This window comes from Channa argus, chromosome 2 (assembly GCF_033026475.1).
Source record: "Channa argus isolate prfri chromosome 2, Channa argus male v1.0, whole genome shotgun sequence".
NCBI lineage: Eukaryota > Metazoa > Chordata > Actinopteri > Anabantiformes > Channidae > Channa > Channa argus.
In genome coordinates this window covers 6,746,134-6,767,714 of record NC_090198.1, presented here as the reverse complement: position 1 = coordinate 6,767,714, position 21,581 = coordinate 6,746,134, and the positions used below count along the sequence as shown (strand labels likewise).

Here is a 21,581-nt window from a genome sequence, read left to right as displayed (position 1 = left end):
CTACACTGATTTCACAGATTTTCTGTGCCTGGTAAAGCAGACTGCTCTAGAAGTCATCATTTAGAGATCAGTCAGGGGTTCACAAACATGCATGCTGATGACCTACATGATCTAGGTTAGGGTACATGTTTGGTCAGCCTGAACTGGTGGTGAATGTGTTTCATCAAATTCAGCAGTGCAGTGGTTTGTGGTGTGCTAAATCCAATAGGATAGTGATGTGACAGGAGTGTGCGTGTGTGTGTGTGTGTGTGTGTGTGTGTGTGATTTGTCATTTAAGATGTCCTCAGGGCACAGCAGGACAGGATCTCCGAACAATATGATTAGTTAGGTTTCATTTGATAGCAGCAGGCAGCAGCTCCAGAGACTGGGCTAAAAGTGGGCATATTAACAGGGGAATAAAGAGGAAGTGCTAGATTGTTTCAGGGGCAGCAAAATACCAGTAGGAGCTTTTTTCGAGGGCGTCATAGTGTAGCAGGATATCTTAAAATAAACCCTCATGTCACATTTTTTTCATATGCGTGCTACAGCCATACCCAATGCATAAAGACCAGAGCTGTAAAATAACTGTTTTGGTAAACACAGTAATTCTCTCCCAAGATAAACTGAATTAGGGTAATGCAATAATGATCTTTACCAAGCAATCTTCATTCGGATTTCTTTTCTAATGTAGTGACATATTGGCATCAAATGTTATGTCAAAACAATCAGCAATATATACCTGTATATAAAAGAAAAATAAACTAATTGGAATTCAACACATATATATGCTTGGTTGCTGTAAACACAACATTGAAATACTATCATTTGGGAGGTTGATGTGGCAGAAAGAAATGCAACAGGCAGCTGTCTATTCAAACATCCAGCAAACACATTGCAATGCTGGCTTTCATTTGGACTCGTGTTTGGTCAACTATTAAAGTGGGGACCTGGTAAAATGTGAAGAACACTAAAAAAAGTGTTTAAGAAAGTTCTTTCTCTTAATCCTTCAGTTTTTTTCTCATTATTAGCATCAAACACACACAGTATCAAAACTAAGCAACTGCAACATGATTCATAAATGACACAAAAGAATCTTTAGCAATTCCTTGTTATTTTCTTATATATATATCCCAGCATGTAGTTACTAATATACCTATTTTAGGGTATCTAGGATGGTTTTAAAAAGCTTAAACATGTTAGTTTTTACATATATTTCTTGTTTTTAGCAGGTGTTTTCTTGACCTCTGCATGCGTCTTTTTGCTGCACACAACTGTCTCCAGCCTCGCTCTTCTTTTAAGCTACATAAAATATCTACTCTCATTCATACGTGGTCCCCCTGTCCTCCTCCCTTTTTCTGCCTGGTTGCCTCACGCCGTTTCTCCTCCACTCTCTCCTCCCTCTCTCTCCCTCTCTCTCTCTCCTCATCATTCTCCTCCTACCGTTTGGACTGCAGCAGTCTCTCCTCTGCCTCCTGTCTTTCTTTTAGCAGCCTCTGCAGGTGAAGGATCTCCTTCTGGTAAGAAGCTGTCTTCCCCTCTGCTGCCTCCTCCAACGCTGCCAGTCTGGTTGACGCCTGCCTTCGGTACACCTGCACACACACACACGCACGGAGGAATGAGATGCAGAGTGTTGCTATGAAAGAGGTGGATTTACATGAAGGACAGCACAGCAGAGATAACAGTGGAGGAGGTGGAGTCACAAACATTGGGACAAGGTGAGAAAAACAAACACACACACAGGCCTGCAGATGTTATGTAGGGAGTGTGAGTGCATGTGTACTGTTGTTGTTTATTTATTGGGAGGGTTTATATTTGTGTAAGTACTGAATATAAGTTGCATTGTAGACTTTTATTTAAGTTGCTTTGACAGATCAGCAGCTGTTGACAGTTCATACTACTGCAGGTATTGCAGCACATATACACTCGCACAAGTGGAATGCACGTTTTCCGTTGTGTGGAGTAGCTAATGCAGAACTTCAGTTATGACGATAAAATTGTTAAAGAAATACCAATAAACGAAAACAAGGTAAGAGAACAGGCGAGGTAGAGGGGGAAAAAAAAGATGCACAAAAAAGACAAAGGGGATAGAATGTGTGTTGGTGGTCTGCAGTGAGTTTTCTAAAGAGAGGAGAAAAACAAGGTCTAAATAAGGACAACGTGTGTGCTTGCCTTATATCAGCCTATTTATGTGTGTGTGTGTGTGTGTGTGTGTGTGTGCGTGTTTAAAGTTTATGCCTCTGCCTGCTTTGGTACAGGGTACAATGACCAAGTTATTTTGACTCTTTAACTTCACATTGAAAGGCATATTGTGCAGCGTTCTTTCCTGCATCACATTATGAGACACTTCAAGCAATTAGTGAAAGGCTAATGTTTTAATACCAGCAACGGACTTGACTTATCTTTAGGGCGGTAATTCTAAAGCTGCCCTTTCCTTTCTTATAAATCTAGTAGTTATGGTACAAGATCATAAGACTGGTTAGTTGTAACTATCCAAAAGTATGAATACAAAGCATATTTTATCCCCAACTGCCCCAGTCTGTTACACATAAACTAAACAGTGAGGGAGTCTTTCTTACCTAAATAACTGTATTTATAGTAGTAGTTCTTTATCTGGGCACCATCCAGACTAGAGGGTTTAGTCTATGGTTGTAGTTTTCAATATATGCACCATGCTGACAATCTTGTCATTTCTACAATAAAATGTTTGGGCCTCACTTTAGAACAAAAGACTGATCTGAAATAGATTGTTTGATGAAAAGCAGAACTCCATTTGAGACGGATTACCAAGGACACACTTGAGTGCTGGGAGCATGTCAAGATGATTTTTGCTTGATTGCTGATGTTTTTGAAGCTGAATGCAAACACTGCTGCCGTGCAAATCAATAAAAGACAAACAATTTTAATAACAAATTAATGAACTTACTAAGTAAATGCAACAATGTCTAAATAGTTGTGTTGGGATGTACTGCTGCTGGGAGGTTTCATACCACACTATATCATATTATACTAAGGTCAAGGCCTAAGTTTGTAACAAAACAAACAAGTACCAAAGGAAATTTAAATCAAAAGAGAAAACAATAACTTATGATGTAAGACTTTTTGTCTTAGTACAGTACCTATTACCAGTACCTGTTTGGATTACTGCGACAGTGTGGGCCTTTTATCTCATAACTAATAGGGGAGCAGGGGGGTTTCTGCCAGCAGTATACTCCATTTTCAAGTTTCCCATAGCTGGACTTTTTTTGTGTGATCATTATCATCATGATCAATTACCCATTTTCATACAAAGATAATGACCTCCAATGTAAGAGTCGACAAACCATATACAGTATCTATAATATTTAATAGGATAAATCAGCAGATTTGTCAAGCAAATTTCTAGCATCCAAAGGACACATACTCGTATAATTGAACACTTTTGCCCTCTCCTCAATTAATCTACCAGTCATAAGTAAAGACCATGGATTATACAGGAGGTCAATTTTCTCAAACTGCTCCGCAGCCACAAGGCCATTTGTTTTATCATAGACATTTTACATTACACATACTTAAGATATTTCCAGCATTCAGCAGAGAGAGAATTTCTATTTTCAAAAAATGCCACGTTATCCTTTCTGACTTTAAGATTTGTGCATCTTTCTTTCAGCAATTCATTACTGCTAGTTTCAATCAATAATGTATTAATTGGATCACCAGACTAACTGTAAACATTTTTAAGATTGTGCTTTTCACTGAACCGTCTTTTATGTAGCTGATTACTGTACACTATACTAAACAGGCTGCTCTGTTTCAACACAAATGAGTATGCATGAGGCCACATTTGCAAATACTATTTCAGCAAGGCAGACAAATGCAAACTGCGAGTTAAGCAGTCAATCTTTGTGTCGCAAGTAATGTGTCTGCCTGATTAAGTATCTGACCTGCCTTTTACTTACTGACGCCTTACCAAACAGAGAACATAGCTATAAACTGTTGTGTGTGTGTGTGTGTGTGTGTGTGTGTGTGTGTGTGTGTGTGTGTGTGTGTCTCAAAGAAGACAATGACAATGAGTTAATGCAAACGAGGACATAGATCAGAAAAACACTGTGGTAGCACAAAGAGTCAAAATTAGCCCTCACCAAAAAAATATTGTACATATAGTTAAAACTTAGTACATTAGTATTAGTGCAACATTACATTTTACTAAGGCTTGTCCTAAAGAGCTGTGCAAGCAACATGGGCTTGACCACTTAATCCTGCAGAAGTCACCACTTCTCTGTAGAGGAACATTCAGGTGGTTATTACGTGGCAGCATATGTCATCAGGCGCCACCCTCCTCTAGTCTGATGTACTTAGAGGTTGGCAACAATGACTAGCTGTTTTCCATTTCCCTAATTCATGGCTAAAGACTGGCAGCTTCTAGAAGGAGAACCAACCTCTCAGGTAAAAGCTCTGATTCTCTGTGCGTTTGTTTTTAAGAAAGTCCCAGAGAACCTTAAACAAACCGCAAAACATAGACAAATTTGTTATAAACTTGACAAATTTCAAAGGCAGAAATTGTTGCAAAGAAAACTTAAAACTATCAATGAGAGAGCCAAAGATGTGTTACTATGGAGACTTGGTGCAGAAGAAATCAGCAGCTGGTGAAGGTGGAGCTTATCTTTATCATTTCAGTACTGACAGATTGTTAATATACAGCAAAACATATTTGATTTATTTGGTTGATCATTTATTTATTTTTTTTAGAAATTTCACTTGCAAAAAGAAACTAGTAGCTAAAGCTGTAAAAGTACATTATTTTCCTCCTAATTGCTGTTGAGTAAAAGTACCAAAACATCTAAATACCCCAGTAAAAATATCTTCAAATTGTACTTAAGTACAGTACTTGAATGAATGTACTTACTTACTACAGATCACTAAGTCTAATAAAAAATTTGCAATGCCAGACACATTTATTTTATTATTGACTTGAGAGCTCAGGACCAGCAGGGTATCTTCTAACATGGTGTCTACAAGGCCCTGAGCACAAGTGGATTCTAAATATTCATCTGAAATGTATACTGGGCACTTAGCCTTGTACTGTATGGTGGTCGTAGAAGAGTTCCCAGCCAGCATGCTAATTCCCAGTTGAGCTCTGTAAAAAATAGAATTAGTATTATATGCTGGAGAACTATAATCTGGAAAGCAAAATGTTGTTGGCCTGAATCTCCATCAATCCCCCAGGGAGGCAGCAGGGCGCCAGCATCAGCCCAGCTGAAGTGGTGACATTTAGCCCTCACAACAAGCTGAGCTGAGTAATGCCAAACCAATATCCCTTCTCCTGGCTGTAGCCAAGAGGCTGGCTGACCTTCTCTACACAGTAACAACAAAAATACTAAAAATTCACAGCAGACAAGTACTTTCATACTATAGGCTATAAAAAAATGTGTGAAGATTATTTCTTAAAACTTTGTAGTACTGCATGTTTCGCAAAAAGGTCCACTGAGCAAAACTGACTTTGAATACTCACACGTAAGAACATCTGGGTCCTGTACAAACTGTGCCTTTGGTTGATGGCAACAAGATTAGCCAGTAATATGTTGTTTCCCCATATGATAACCCAACTGAAATGTATCAATTTATCAGCTCCTTAAAGCCGACCAAGTCTCTGCCTTATGCCGAAATACAATTTGTGCCACAGCCAACAACTAATATTAACAGGCTGAATGCAGAGTAAATCTTGAGCTTGTATTCAAGGCTACTGTATGCATAAGGTTCTCCACTTTCCTCTGCCAACCTGCCATTATTCTAATTACCACCTTGGAGACTTACAAACATCACACTTTTATCCAATTCATTAATTCCCTGCAACAATAACTCCATTCTAACAGCTATGAAGCATCATTGTGTGTGTGTGTGTGTGTATGTGTAAACAGGTTAACCTTTTCTACTCAAATTGGCTGTCTTGTGTCATTAGCAAAGGAAAACCCAGCAGAAGCAGGTGCAAAAGGCAAACAAATAGCAACAACATGAGCTCTTATTTCATGCCCATCTTACTGCAAATAATAGGATACAAAAAATACATCGAATGAAAATACAGTGAGACAATAACCACAATGCAGGAAGTTAAATGGAATAGAAGAAAACAGATTTGCCTGCTGCATGCACACAGTGGATAAATCACACATTGCACCCACACAGACATGTACAGAAGTAGTATGATACACAGCAGCTCATCAGATTAACTCTGCAATTTCACTTGATTGTGCCAGAATCAAAGTCAATGTCATGATTAGTTCTGTCATTAAAAAGCTCACAGGCAACTGTCTAGAGGTTTCATTTTAGTCAGGCTGGAGATTTAATTCCACTATATTTGAGCACATGATCACATTATATTCGAAACCCTTCTGTAAAATGTTGTAAAATAGCAAAGCAACATACATGTAATTAACTTTACATGGACCAGTTAACACTCCAAAAACACTTCAAGGAAACTCTTCTGGAATGAGGAAAAACTTTCAAAAGAACAGTTGTTTGAATTAAGGATGCTCTGAAGCTACAATGCTCAACCAACCAATGCCACTGAAGGGTTTTTCTTTCAGTGTTTTGAGTGACCTTGTTCTGCCAGACCACACTTTAAACATTCTACAGTACAGAACAACAAACTCTCGGGTGACTCCAGATGTATTTACATTTCTGCAATAGTGTCATAGAGGCTGTGCCCATGCATTTTGTAGCTACAACTAAAGTCCTTATTGGTGCAGCCTCAAAATATATTTACGGGGACTATGAAGATTCCAAGAGGAGAACATGAGAGACTTAATTTGAAAAAAAAAAAAACAAACAAAAAAAAAACCTGAGAAAAGACACATTCAGTAATAATAATTTTTCCTTCAGTAAATCCTAGTTTGTCAAAAGAACATTATGATCTACCAACAGCAATCACGTTGATTGCTGATCTCTGTCAGAGAGAATAAAATGATCTACATGATTACTTCAGGTAAATAATGAGTGCACAGCAAATTGCATGTTTTCATCTAGCTATAATATGAGTTTCCAAAACAAGGCTTCCTGAACATTACCTTTAATGTTACACTACAGCACCTCTAGCAGGTTATGATTTGCTGGCTGCTGGCTTCTGTTTGTCACTGCCTTTTTCGGTTGCGTGCCATGCAGGGAACTTTCATAACTGAGACACTACCAAAGACATGAAGCAATTGGTGCTTATGGTGAAAACACTTGTGTTGACAGAATATTGTTTGTTTCAGATGCATCTCTTTATATCCACAGATGTGTCTTCTCACAGGTAAAGTATGGAGGAAAATAAATATTAGTTGAAATGACAGCAGCTGAAAAGTAGCAGTCAGTGTGAAGAATACAAAGTAGAGAGGCTACTGTTTGGTATATTAGCACACTGGTATATCAAACAAGGCTGCAGACTACAGTACGTGGCCCCAACCTTAACCCTAACCCTTGGAAAGCTCATTAAAATTATGCAATAGTTCAAGTACAGTGATATGTTCCAAATCTTACATAGTCAAAATTATTCATGATGAATAAAGAGTGAACATGAAAATATTGTTGTGCAGTAAAATCAATAAATCTAGGCATTACAGTAGTACTTTTTCCCCCCCATGAGTTCAGGGTCGCCACAGTGGATAATTGTCCGCATGTTGATTTGGCCCTTCCTGACGCAACCCTCCCATATTTCTACCGGGCTTAGACCGGCACAGCACAGCTGATATACTGGTCAACAATTAAATAGACAAAGAAAATTTACTAAAAGCCAGCTTTGTACTTACACCTAATTGTTGTAAACAAGGATGAAAGATTTTTCAACAGCAGCATGAATGTAATCCTCTAGATAAATAGCATAGTCAAAAGTGTCGCCATGCAGATATTTTGACAGCAAATGTCAAAGCTTTCATCAAAAATGCACTCTCAGAGATGGAGAGGAAAAGATGGTAGCAGAGAATATATAATGGAATACATATATATATGGAATTTAACACTGTAAAAAAAGATCCAGTACATTTAGACAAATGTTTGTAGAGATGACAATGTTTTGTACCTTTTTGTGAAACCAGTTAAAGGCTAATGTAAATGATATTTTGCAGAGAGGTGCATACATCTACTATTCAAAGGCAGATAAAGGCAGCCTTTTATTTAATTTATCTCACCAGGTTCTATGCTGATTATTGATGGCCTTTTTATTCTGGCCATAAATGTACAAACATCCAACCGAGTGCTCAGGGCTCTGTGTTGTACAGACTCCTGTGGCTCTGAAAACACAGCTTAGACTTTTCTTTCATCTTGGTAGTCAAGGTCTTTTCCATTATGCAACAAAACCTGTTAATCAAAGAACTTTTTGCTTTTAAAAATACTGACTTGTTAGTGGTAGTGGTTTGTGGAATAATTTAATGTGATTCTTCATTGATTTTTGCTATGGGTAAATTCCCCTGTGGTTTGACCTTCTGTGAGAGCTCTGAGTCACCTACATAACCAGCGTGAAGGGAACTGGTAGGGACGTAGGAGTGTGTATACATACTGTTCTAACCAACATATGGTCCAGACTAAATGACAAAACACAATTATTGGTAACAGCCCTTTAGAACAATACATTTTCTGACATGGTGCACGCACAAAACCAGGATGAAAAGATTTAGCAGTGCTGTTGACAAAAAAAACTCTGGTCAAGGTATTGTTATGTTTTAGGCACAGAAAGGACTTGGCTAGGTTTAGGGAAACATAATGGCCTAGGTTAAATAAGTACTTACTTAAGGTTAAGGCAAAATGGCTTCGGTTAAATGTAGCCTACTACTTCACAAGGGCTCTAGAAGAGCTTCGTCATTATGGTTATAATAATAACCATTTAGTTAAGATTACAGAGCAATCATGGTCAAGGTTACAAGAAAACAATAAAATGTGAAGAATGGTGGTCTTCCATGATGAAGCTTGATGTTTAGGTGATCCAACCATCAACCCCGAACTCCTCCTATATACAAAATGTAAATTCTATGATATGGTTACTTTCATTCTATGCTCCTGTCATAATTACTACAGCCACTTCCTGAAATAAGTGGCTGTCTTCTTTTTTTCTCTTCTTTCTATTTCTAATTGTGTGAAATTATCCTGTCATTTGATGAGGAAACAGCCAATAATGACGCAAAACCACAAGCTAAGGTTAGACTTACACACTGGTCTATCAGATGCTCACATGTAATCTAGTGTAGGTGGCAATGGCAAGGCTGCTGGACACTGAGGCAGTTAGTACTGTAAGGTAAGTTAATACTGTAACGTGCACTTGAAGGCTGCAGACTTTATGGCTACAGAAAGCTACAAAAAACCTTTATAATGATATGTTTTATACTACAGTTTAGGCTTTCCTGGTTTAGTGGTCTTCAGTCTAGTGCACAGTCTAAATGAATCATAATTATACATGCTACATAAGCTTAGAGTACCTTAATTTGCTGTATATAATCCCTACAGTCCCATCAAAGGAGACTTGAGCAAGAAGTTAGGTCACAGGATATGTTATATGCCTGGTGGATCTGTGGTAGAGCATTGGGTTAGGATGTAGAAGGCCACAGGTCCTAACTCCGGATAAAAAAGGAGGGGTTGTGGAAGGGCATCCGGCGTAAAACTTCATGCCAAATCAATGTGTGGAACACGTTTGGCTGTGGTGACCCCTGAAGGGACAGGCTTAAGCTGTTAGTTTTTTTTTTTTATATGCAAAACTATCACTATTAGTCACCATCACATTCCTCAGTTGATTCATATTTCCTTTGCTTTGGTGTTCCTGAAGGTTCTACCTTTTCTCTCCAGTGATCCCTTTTTGTGGAATATTTCCAATTTGACTATAGTTGTACTATTTTGTTTTGTGAAAATTAGTGGGGGGAGATCACAAAGTTGTAATAAAACCAGGTAACGAACATTTACCACCTAAACAACTTGAAGTGGAAGCCTCTAAAGATAAAAAAAAAATTGCTTTCTGATTGTAGTTGACAATTAAGAGAGGAATGTAAACATATTTTGCAATCATAGTGATGTTAAATGTGATTAGGGCTGAAAGACAGGAAAATTATTTAGCTGCGATATTTTTTGAAGCATCAAATGTAGTTATTTTAAAAAGCCACTTATCTTCTGTATTGCAAAGGGTCATCAAGGTTCTAGCTGACTAACACTCTCATTCTAAGAAAAAGGTTTTCCAGAACACATCCAGTACAGCTAACTTTTGTAATGAACTCCAGGCCTCTGTTATTATTTAGAATTAGTAGCATTTAAAACATATTTAATTGCAATAATGCTTAAATTTCACCTTAACATGCATAACAGAATTCTAATACTGCAGCAGTGTGACTAAAGCTGCCCTTCTGCTTCAGCCAGTCTTGGAAAGTAGATCACAGTAAAACCACACACCAGAGAACACAGAAAGAAGCTCAATTATTCTTTAGCAACTTCCTGCCCAACAGAATGAATCTGCAGATTGAAAAGACTTTTTTTTGACCCCTAAGGTCAAATAAAAATGTATCTAGTTTTCTACATTGAAATCAAACACATTGTGTTAAAAACAACCTGAAAAACAGATCTCTTTTACTACCGTTTTGCAAATAATCTGATTCAGAAATGCTTTGCCAAAATCAATATATTACATCAAGAATCAAATCAAGAATATTACAAGAACACTACAGATAATCGGACTCAGAACAAAACCAAGACAATAGTAATGAGTTTGAAAGCCAATAATGTATATGAATCAGTGAGGTGGAACATCGTGGAAGAGTTGGCCTTCAATGAAAGAATTATGGAAAAAAAAAAGATATAAAAGACAATCAGCTTGGTTAAAGGTCAGTGAAATTTCTTCTACTTAAGCAATCAACCAGACAAGTTTGCCTATTAAGTCTGCTCTCCTCATTGTAATCTTTACCGAGCCACTCCAGAATAAGACAAATTAATATAGCAGAGGAATGGAAACTGTTCTTTATTCTCTAGTGATGAAGTGAAGCTCCTAGGCAGCAATAGCTTATAGGTTATTGGTTCTTTACAAACAGTTCCACTTTGGAAGGCAGGTGAAATCTTAAAATGGCTTACTGATGTACTTGCATTTCTATCTAGCAGGCATGACAAAAACAAAAAAACAAAAACAAAGATTAACTCTCTAGTGATATCATATACACTACCACTTGTTAATGATGGTAGAACAAGGCATTTCCAGGAGCCTAAGGACAAATTTGTTTACAGAATCAAAACATGTTTAGATATTTAAGATTAAATTGCCAAAAATTCTTTGCAGAAGTAGAACACTCATGTCAGTCATTAAAGTCAGACTGACGTTTGGAGATGTTATAGGAAAAAAGATCAATGGCTTTTGGCTTGTCCCTTTAGGGGTCGCCACAGCAGAACAGGGGCTTATTCAGGGCTGGGGACTGGCACTAAGTTGGCTCTTGCTAGCTGGGCAGGGCCCCCCCTGGTGGGGTGGGATTCGAACCCGTGGCCTTCTACATCCCAACCCAATGCTCTACCATTGATCCACCAGGCCCCCAAGCCGTTATACAAAAACAGACGCCAATTATTTTCATAAGGGAAATGTTGGAACTGTGAAAAATGGATTACATATGTTCCAAGTCCAGACAATAGTTAAATACACACCTAAATCACATTATCTTACAGTGTATGCTCCATATATACAATTCATTTTGGTTACGCAGTTTTAATTCACTCCCTGATTAAAAGCCAATAATCAAATTCATATAGGGCAAAAATAAATTAAAATTTGAAAATTTACTCAGCTTTCAGTTTTCTGTGCCGTCGTAACACATTTCTAGATACAGCTGAGATGCATTACTACAGGACATCGCAATTCAAACCCAGAGAGCAACCTTGTTAATCATTACACAGCCCAGCTTTCCCTGAGATCTACAAAAGAGTGACTCTTCAGTGTGTCTCAGAGAACAGTGTATTAATATATTGTATGGTATGTGCGCCACCATAAGATGTAACTGTATCTCTCAATGTCTCTTGCAGTAACAAAATTTTGTTCTTTCCAGCCTCAACTCTCCTCTAATCACTCCACTTCCTACATGTTAAATTCCACCATTGTTCCTCCACTGGGTTATTTCTTGACGAGACTGAAACCACAGTACATAAGCTACGCTTCTCAAATTCAAGATAGTTACTTTGTAGACCATTTAATCAGTCAGTTGACCAGTTAATGAACTAGTGTGCAAAAGGCACTAAATTGTTCAGTCTGTTAAAACATACATAATGTAGTTAAGGTGGAGCTTTGCTCACTCTGCACTCAAAAAGGGGATCAGAGCTGCAAAATGCACCTACACTGAGAAGTTTCAGAAGCACCTCTGTGATACCGAGAACACTGGACGAATGTGCCAGGGAATGCAAGCCCTTACGGATTACAAAAGCAGGCAACATGCTGGTGATAGCGGTGATGCAACTCTCCCAGACAGACTTAACAACTTCTTTGCACGCTTTGAGGCATCAAACCTGGCAACGAGGGGAAGAGTTGGTCCTCTTCCACATACCACCAATCGGCATTCACAGTCAGACTTGTGGAGGACCTTATCCAGGGTTAACACAAGAAAAGCAGCAGGTCCTGACAATATCCCAGGACGTGTGCTCAAAGCCCAGGTGCTTCAAAGTGTCTACTATTATACCAGTCCCAAAGAAGGCAGCTGTGTCCTGTTTGAATGATTACTTCCACGGTGATGAGGTGCTGTGAATGCCTGGTTAAGTTTCATATCACTGCCTGCATCATTAGACCGGTACTACTGCCCTAACTGCTGCAAAGAAGATGCAATATCAACCATCTCACACACAGTCCTCACACAAAAACACATTTGCCAGAATCCTGTGCATTGACTAGCTCAGTGTTCAACACAATCCTCCCCCAGAGGCTAATAGAGAAACTCCTTCTTCTTGGCCTGAAAACTGCCAACAGGTTTTGGATTTTCTGACTGAAAGACCGCCGTCAGTTCGTATTTGGAAAAACATCTCTAATACAATAACATTGAGCAGTGAATCCCCCCAGGGCTGTGTACTGTGTACACATGACTATGTATCCAGGCATGAGGGGAACCTGATCGTCAAGTTTGCGGATGACACCACAGTAGTGGGACTCATCCGCAACAATGAGGAATCAATGTACAGGGAGGAGGTGAGACACCTGGAGGGCTGGTGCAGAGAGAACAACCTGGTGCTAAATGTGGACAAAATGAAGCAGGTGATTATTGACTTCCAGAAAACACGAACTGAGCATACTCCACACTGCATTTGTGGAGATCCGGTGGAGAGGGTGGACAATATCAAGCTCCTTGGAGTACAGATCTCTGATGATCTCACCTGGGTGAAAAACACCACTGCGATAGTAAAGAGGACCCAGCAGAGAATGCACTTCGTGAGAAAGCTGAAACAGGCTGAGACACCTGGAGAGTGTACGGACATATTGTGTACCTTCATGGTACTCCAGCTGCACAGTGGCAGAAATGAAGGCCCTGCAGAGGGTGGTCTCCCTGCCCTCTGTACAGGAACTCTTCCAGAACCGGTGCAGGGACAGGGCACTGAACATCGTCAAAGACTCCTAACATCCTCACAAACTGTTTGAACTGTTTCCATCAAGGAAAAGGTATCACAGTAAAAAAAAAGTAGGACCAGAAGACTGCTCAACAGCTACCTACCACAAGCGGTCAGATTGTTTAACTGATGACTTAGGACCTAATTGTCACTTTACTCCAGTGCTTGTTACTTTTTGTCTATTATTAATTTATGTTTACTTTTGAATTTATTTACTTAATATTTATGAATTATTATTATAATGGTGTGTTTCTGATTTTTTTTGTAAGCGAGAAACACAATTTCGTTCTGTCTGCACTACTGCTGTATGCAAGACAAAAAGACAATAAAATTGAATGATTGATTGATAGTACCACACCAATATGAGTCTTTCTTTATTTATCTCTCTAGCTAGTCTTCTGGTTATCGTAGCATCCAGTTGGTCTGCAATGGGATGAAATGTGCAATACTGTGTGGAGGCAGGGGTTGAAAGCTGTGATTAATAGCTTTGAGCTAAAACCACACTGTTTAGTTCTCCCAACAAAAACTAATGAAAATGTTTGTACTGGAAAAGTTCAAAATCTATTACAATGCTTTTACCTTCATAAAGAGCAATAGTGATTAAGTGAACTGCATCTACTGTAGTTAGTGTGCCATTAAAAGTAGCAGTCAACTAAGAAGAGGACAATGTAAAGAAATAAAGAAGCTGATGAAAATGACCCATCCATCCATTATATTTAACCGCTTATCCCATTCAGGCTCGCTGGGGCGTTGAGCCCTATCTAAGCTGTCATTGGGCGAGAGGTGGGGTCCACTCTGGACAGGTTGCCAGTCTATCTAAGGGCCAACACAGAGAGACATACACAGACGACCAGTCACATTCACATTCATACCTACGTGCAATTTAGAGTTAATTTAGAGAGAATTTAGATTAATTAACCCAACATGCATATGTCTGTGAGGAAACCAGAGGACACAGCGGTAACCAACACAAGCACAGTGAGAACAAGCAAACTCCACACAGACAGGTCAAAGTGGAATTTGAACAGAGAACCTTCTGGTTAGGAGGGAGCATTGTTAACCACTCCACCACTGTGCTGCCCAGTGAAACTCCTTATGTTTAAAACCATTCCAACAAGGTTTTGCAATTGTTTTATGAAATAATAAATAAATTGTTAGGGCTTAATAACAAATATTTCTTTATTTCAACTCTAAGGAACAGCCTTACAAGTAATTTTAAGCTCATGTTGCATAACAAAAAGCTCAATTTCTCTAGTACTATCCCAGTGACGTGCCCTTTAAAACATTCTTCCTATGTGATGGACATCCAGAGGGATTCTGCTCATGGGATAGCAGGAGCTGGTTCTTTCCGACAGCTTTTTGCCATTTTTTAGAAGGCTTAATGCAACAGACTGTTAGTTAAAATATTTAACATTCAGCTAGTCACAGAGAGGCCTGCTGGGCAACTGCCAATGCAACAACCACCTATTCAATCTATATTTTATTGTAAGGAATGAATGACTTTTTCATACAGCACCTTCCTAATGGAAGGTTGGCTTGTTAATAACCAAATACTCAGGTGAGAACTGCATCGTAAATCCCTTTGTAACTTCTTTGCAGGTTTCATTTGAACCCAGAATCTCTAAAACCCATTTAATCTGAAAATGAATTTAACCATTAAAACACAGATATAAACAAAGGCTACAAGCCAACTTTGGACACTGCTGTGAATCAGCCACGAGCATCACAGCTAGTGGATGCACAACAGCTTCCTGCAGCATCTTAGGAAATACTACAGTAAAAATACTGTGGCAATGATTATATTGTACTTAAAATAGAGTATATCAGCATACTCATCACACTACTACTAAAAGTTGCAAGTTTGCATTATACAGTATGTCACAGAGTCAAATACTGTGGAGATCTGCACATCTATATTTGCTAAACCACTTGTCTATGGGCCAGTTACTTAAATGCAGATGGGTGGAAATATCAACCTGGGATCTAAGAGATTTGTGAGCAGCTAAAACCACAATGGCCCTATGTCCTTCAAGTCAGGTCTAAATACCAAGAATTTGTATTGTTCTACAAACACAATCACATAAAGGCCCTTAGGTCACTGGGAGAACTATAGGCACCAAAGCCTAATTTGGATGTAATTTGAACAGCTAAATTGTTTATGTGCACACAGATGCAGAATCCCAGCATTTAGCCTAAACCAATCAGCCTATTAGAGAGGTGTTCAAAATCATGTAAGCAAATCTATTAAGCCCTAGTGTACCCTTCCATATAGCCTGAAGTGCACTAAGAGCAAACTTCAAGAGAGTCAAGAGAACTGCAAGAGTCCAGGTGCAGTAACTGGTACTGAGTCCACTGACTCAGTTACAGACATGTCACTGCTGCTAGAAAACAAGATATTTCATTAAAAATTAGCTACTATTTTTTTCTCTACCTGCAGAAAACTGGGATTAATTTTTCATCTTTTGCTGCAGGCTGTTCCAAGAGGGTAGAGCATAAAGTTATTTCCCCATATCTAGAAAGCAAGTAGAAACAAGTCTGTCTTTCCTCATTCAATGTTAAATACATTATGGTTACGAGCTACCAATTGCATATAGATCAGGGCTTTTCTTCTCTAACAGTATAAATGGAGTTATTCCTATATTAAGAGAGTATCAGTAGATTCTGTAAGTTTTAGTTCGTCATTTGTCATTATCATGGGCGTTATCTAGTTTTTGCAGACTACATGAGGTAGGAGAATAAAGTAACCAAAACCTCAGATCATAACTCTTTTTGTCATTATAGAGGGGGCAACTGACTGTTGTGTTTAAAGTAGGTAACTCAGAAAAGGACAAGGTTTAAAATTGTGATGCCTCATCAGTAATATTGCCTGCTGTATATTTAGTAGAGATATGGTGTAGCAGAGGCTTAGAAGTCAGAGTATGTTGTTTTGATTAATCCCAGGGTCAGCAGCCTGATTCTCAGTTCCTCCAGTTCACATGTCCTTGGCAAAGACATTGAATCACAGGTTGCTCCCTGTGTGTGTGTATGTGTGTGTGTGTGTTTGCATTCATTCCACAGTTAATAATCACTTCTACTCTCATTCAATAAAATAAACCCTCCAAATATTGCAAATTAAGTATCTTCATGTCTACACTGCAGTACATTAAATTTGATTATTGTGAAGGAGCTAGGTGTGACAGCAATCGGTTATCTTGTCAATAATCACCTGTTTTTTGCTTTTTCTAAAACCTATTTGTATAAGTAAAATATGAGAAAAATTATATAATATGTAAAGCATGAAAGAATGGCTCACAACAATGACATTGCCGTACAGTTCGGATAAATACATTTTTACATCGTCAGATGGACAACAAAACATAAAAATAAAAAACTAAAGCATCAGCAAAAATTTAAAAACTGTATTTAGACAAGGAACAATTGCGCCTACCACCTCCCCCCCAAAGACCAATAACATTAAAGACTTTCTTCCCCTCACAGGGCTCTGGGATGACACCCTGATCCAACTCCCAAGCCCTAAATCATTCATTGGCAGCAGGTACAGAAAATAGAAGCAGTCAGAGTAGAAGGCAGAGCCGTGACCTTTTCCTGCTGGGCAGAGATACACTAGACACTGTAGTCAGAAACATCTGCTTAAGTTGCATGTAAGGTTCGACTAGATAAAGGTCATGATCCCTCTGACTCCTTTTATTCTCAATTTGTCTCTGGGTCTCTGTCTCCCCTTTTGCAGAACATGACTCGAAGATGAGTGGTCTGCAGGCTGCGTTAGAGGAGAAGGATGGTCTTCCACCAGAGGAATTGGAATGCAAAATCTGTTACCAGCGTTACAATGCCCACAACCGTAAGCCTAAGATCCTGGACTGCCTGCACCGGGTCTGTGCCCGCTGCCTCATTAAGATCTTGGACATTTCGGACGACACAGGCTGCATTTGCTGCCCCTTTTGCAGACACCAAACTGAGATCACAGAGTATGAGGTGTCAGGGCTGCCCGACGATGCTAACATCATGTCCCACTTAGCAACACGGGACAAATCCTGGAGCTCGGACCAAAACAGGGAGGTGGTCTTGACTCCAAAAAGTTTCTCTTCCTCCAGCCCATCTCACAACTCCTCCAACTGCCTGGTCATCACCATTATGGAAGTGCAGAGGGACTCACAACACTCCCCAAGCCACAACAGTAGCTCTGACATTTACGATGAGCAGAGCTTGGACTCAGTATCAATAGGCTCAAACGGACCAGTTGATCAAGACGCCTTTTCAAAGTTCTGTAATCATGTACCACGCATCTTGGTCTGGCTGCTGGGTTTCTTATACTTTGGCTCACTGCCTCTAGGAATCTATTTGTTGGTCATCCAGAGGGTGACTCTTGGCATTGTATCTGTTAGTTTGGTTCCATCAAGCCTGACAGTTTGCCTCGTCTATGGATTCTGCCAGTGTCTCTGTCAGGGTATGTGTGACTGCTTCTCCAGGGGCTGATATGACGCTACTAAACTGGTGGTCCTACGATGGGACAGATCCTAGTGTCATCCTGGAAGATCGCACAAAACTCAAATTTGGTTTGTTCTGTAGATTAATACAAAACCTGGAGATGGAGGTGTTGCCCTTTTCCAAAGAGAAGTGTCTGGCTACCAGATGTTTTCTTCATGCCAATCAGACGACCAATCCTAACCCAAAAAAAGCACCTTGAGCGATGGTCCATGTTTTTGGGATGGCTGCTAAAACTTAAAGAAATCTGTGTTCCCAGAGCCACTGACAGGTTCTCTTAGCAGCCTCTATATCTACATTTCTGCAATGTATTTCTGTAACCTTTCTGTAACCCTTCTGTAATCTTTGAGTTACATAACAACAGCACTGGATTCCTGGGCCCTCATTTATCAAAAAACTGTTTACCAACCAAAACCATTTTATGGTTACAATGTAAAATCTGAATTTATTTCAGAATGCCTGTACATTTTGGTTCAACTTTAACAGATTCAAATGCATCTTGTGATCAAGAGAAGCAACACAAAGTAAATACTCTATATCAAATAGTGAAGGTAATTTAATTCAGTCTACATGAACTAGTAAATTACATTGGTCTCTGTTTTCTGAGGACATACAATCAAGGTCACACATTTTTTAAATGCAAATATTTTCAAATTGTTGTTTTTTTTATTTTAGTGTGTCTTCTTCACCAATATCACTACTATCATTTATGGTAGAGAAGGGGAAGAATCGGACATCTATGGACTAAAAGGTATCAGTCAGTTAAAACTGCTGATTTAAGTTTGTTGTAACATCTTTATATCGTGGTTGCAATACTGAGTGTTAAACAGAATATGGAACAGTCTCCTGCTCCTCTAAGGGCGTGAGAATGAAAGCTCATGAATCATCTTGATATGTAAGAATAGCAAGTTGCCAGTTTCTGTGTATTATTTAACATTGTCAGAAATATTACAGAAAAAGGCTGTGCATTTGTCTGGATTTGTAAACATAAAAATGCCATATGTCTCAGGAGTGAAAGACAAGGGACAAAGGTTAAAATACCCTTAATTCTAAATATAAAGGGCCAAATTGACTTTGAATTGGCACCTCTCCTTATTTGTCATCACTTTTATATCACAGCAGAAGATTTGTGCATATGTTTAATGAGGTTCCTGTGTTTGGTGCATGTGCAGCTTATGTGTGACTCATTTCTGTTTGTTTTTCATACTCTATCAATACTTAGCAACAAACTTGTTTGTGTGTTTCGGAGTGGAACTTTAATGTAGCACAGCTTATTTGGGTCAAAATTAGAGTTTACAGCTAAGTCCTGTGTTACCTCCACCCTGTATGGCATCTCCTGTAGTCTTACATTTCTGCTGCAAAAAGTAGTTTTCCTACTTTTTTCTACCAAACACAGTGTAAATTCTAGCATGTCAGAAGGTAATTTTCTGGGACATTTTGAATATCGGAATTTGGAGCCCGTAATTACTGACTGAAACATTTAAAACACATACCCGAGTGTACATTTTACCTCGGGGGTTGTTTGGAGCAATAATCCACATTTGACAATTGTCAGTTTTATTGCTCACGCATGTATTCTAGAGTGATGACAAGCGAGGGCCGTTAGGTACTTATATGGACATGTAGCGTTTTGTAAAAATAATTCCCGTATAAGGCAAGTCCAGTTAATTCTTTGATGCTCTTCATTTTCTTTCCTTTTGTTTGTCAGCTTCTTTAGGTGAGAAAGGGGGTTTTTCTGTGTCTGTACCCACTCCTATGTTTTCCTGTGTTTGTGTCTCTGATCTACTGACAAAGCTCTCAGCTTAGTGCCACACAGTTGATTACAGAAGCTACTAGACAATGAAATAAATTAAGAATTATTTTCTATACTTGGTCTACGTACTTATTTCACCTGCTACACTTAAAAATCATAAATAAACAGAACCAACATCACTGTGATCCCTGGTTAATATTGTGCCTCATCACACTCAAAACAGATAAAAGAATGTATCTGGCCCTTAAGATAGAGATCTCAAAACATGACTGATCTGAGAACTGCAGATTGCCCAATTTATATCAATTAGTCAGACAGACAGAAAGTACAATATACAGTTTTACAGATTTATGGAAATGGTTGGAGGAACCATTTTTTTGTTTGTTTTTTTGTTTGTTTTTTACTTTTTACTGCAATTTTAAATTAATTTGAAATTGTTTTTGGCATAGGCTTTAATCCATTGACTGTAATAGATATTTCAGTTGTTTTCAAAGGGAATAATGTAATAATCTAACATTTACAGCACTCGCCTTTCACTGGCCTGATCACCAATACAACTCACATCCAAGCATACACCTCATTCTCTCCTGGCTGTTGCTATAGAGACACTAATAAAATTGTAAGAACCACTGACATGTTTTTCTGTCTGTGGCTTGAGTGACAAGATCTCCTGACAGCTGGAACACACAAGGAGCAATGGCCTTAGAGCAAGGCACTAATACTGCCACACTAATGTCATGTTCATGGTTGAAATACCAAACTAATGAATAAAAAAAAGAGGCTCTAAAAGTTGGGATTGCAGGATGAATGTCACATACATTGGTCAAACTCTCAAGCAAGATGGCACTGTAGGTAGATGTAGAAAAAGTTGTCATGGTGATTTGCAAGAATAGACTCCATTTTATTTCTATAGAGGGGAGGGGGAGGTTCTGTGTTTTTGTCTACTTATGACTTTATATTTTTTCCTATTACAGCCAATATCCAAGTACAATAACATACACTGTCTTCAGCTGGATAAATAATGAGGCGAGATGTAAGTGCTAAAAATGGCACTGACTGCGACAGTGTTTGGTTCAGTGTTTTGTCAGCTTAGTGAAGTTAGAGCAATATAGCACAAGGGGCAAACGTAAAATGAAACATATTTCAAAATTTACATTTAAGCTTAGCTGCAACAGACTGCTGCATGTTTGTGGCACATGTTTGACCTGCTATTTTTCTGCACATTTGCTCTTTTTACTACTCACCAAGTATACACATACAGTACTTGGCATTCTCTCTAGTATTTACCTGAAGTTGATCCTTCCGTTTATGATCTGCTCAAGTCAGCTTGTGACATCTCATTGACTTTCGATAACTCAGCATGACTGTTTGAAATAATTTCTGTCAAGCGAAGCGTCAGCACACATGTCTCAGTGCTGCATACGTATTTTATGTCACATATAGTACATGTATTAATAGCAGAGGTGCTAACTGGTGAGGGTCCAAAAAGGTACCAACATTTTATCACCTGAAAACAAAGAAAATAAACAGCACAACACAACACAAAGGTATTTTAGACATAATGCAGGACACTAGCACAGCCTAGAAAAAAATCAAGTTGTTACCAAAATCTGTTAGTTTTACATGAGGGCATGGCTCTACAATCAAATCTATTTTAATTGCACAGTTGTCCTTAAATGAAAAGTTTAGAGGCAATTATTTTTTCAATCTGAATTGGGTAATTTATTTGCCTAAATAATCTGTCTCCTTTCAGTACTGTTCAATTTATAAAATGTATGAAGACGACAATGACGAAAACTCTGAGATCCGATGGCACCTTAAT

The 21,581-nt window shown here is 38.7% G+C and overlaps 2 protein-coding genes across 3 annotated transcripts in view; one reads left to right on the top strand and one right to left on the bottom strand.

The window, feature by feature from the left end:
- cep89 (centrosomal protein 89) overlaps positions 1-21,581 on the bottom strand; it is a 47,911-nt gene that overhangs the window by 10,401 nt on the left and 15,929 nt on the right. For both annotated transcript variants that reach the window (XM_067495030.1, XM_067495031.1), the window contains exon 17: positions 1,420-1,568. In XM_067495030.1, coding sequence (XP_067351131.1) covers positions 1,420-1,568 — 149 coding nt within the window. The remainder of the gene's footprint in view (positions 1-1,419; positions 1,569-21,581) is intronic.
- Positions 1,562-19,870, top strand: zgc:165481 (uncharacterized protein LOC100073327 homolog). Its single transcript, XM_067495033.1, has 2 exons — positions 1,562-1,694; positions 17,252-19,870. Exons 1-2 carry the CDS (start codon positions 1,634-1,636, stop codon positions 17,995-17,997), a joined length of 807 nt encoding a protein of 268 aa, XP_067351134.1. The 5' UTR covers positions 1,562-1,633; the 3' UTR covers positions 17,998-19,870.

Excerpts from the sequence above, each read along its gene's own strand:
- zgc:165481 (XM_067495033.1), top strand. The coding sequence starts at position 1,634 with ATGAAGGACAGCACAGCAGAGATAACAGTGGAGGAGGTGGAGTCACAA. Across the intron at positions 1,695-17,251 it reads GTCACAAACATTGGGACAAG|AACATGACTCGAAGATGAGT; the intron begins GTGAGAAAAACA and ends CCCCTTTTGCAG.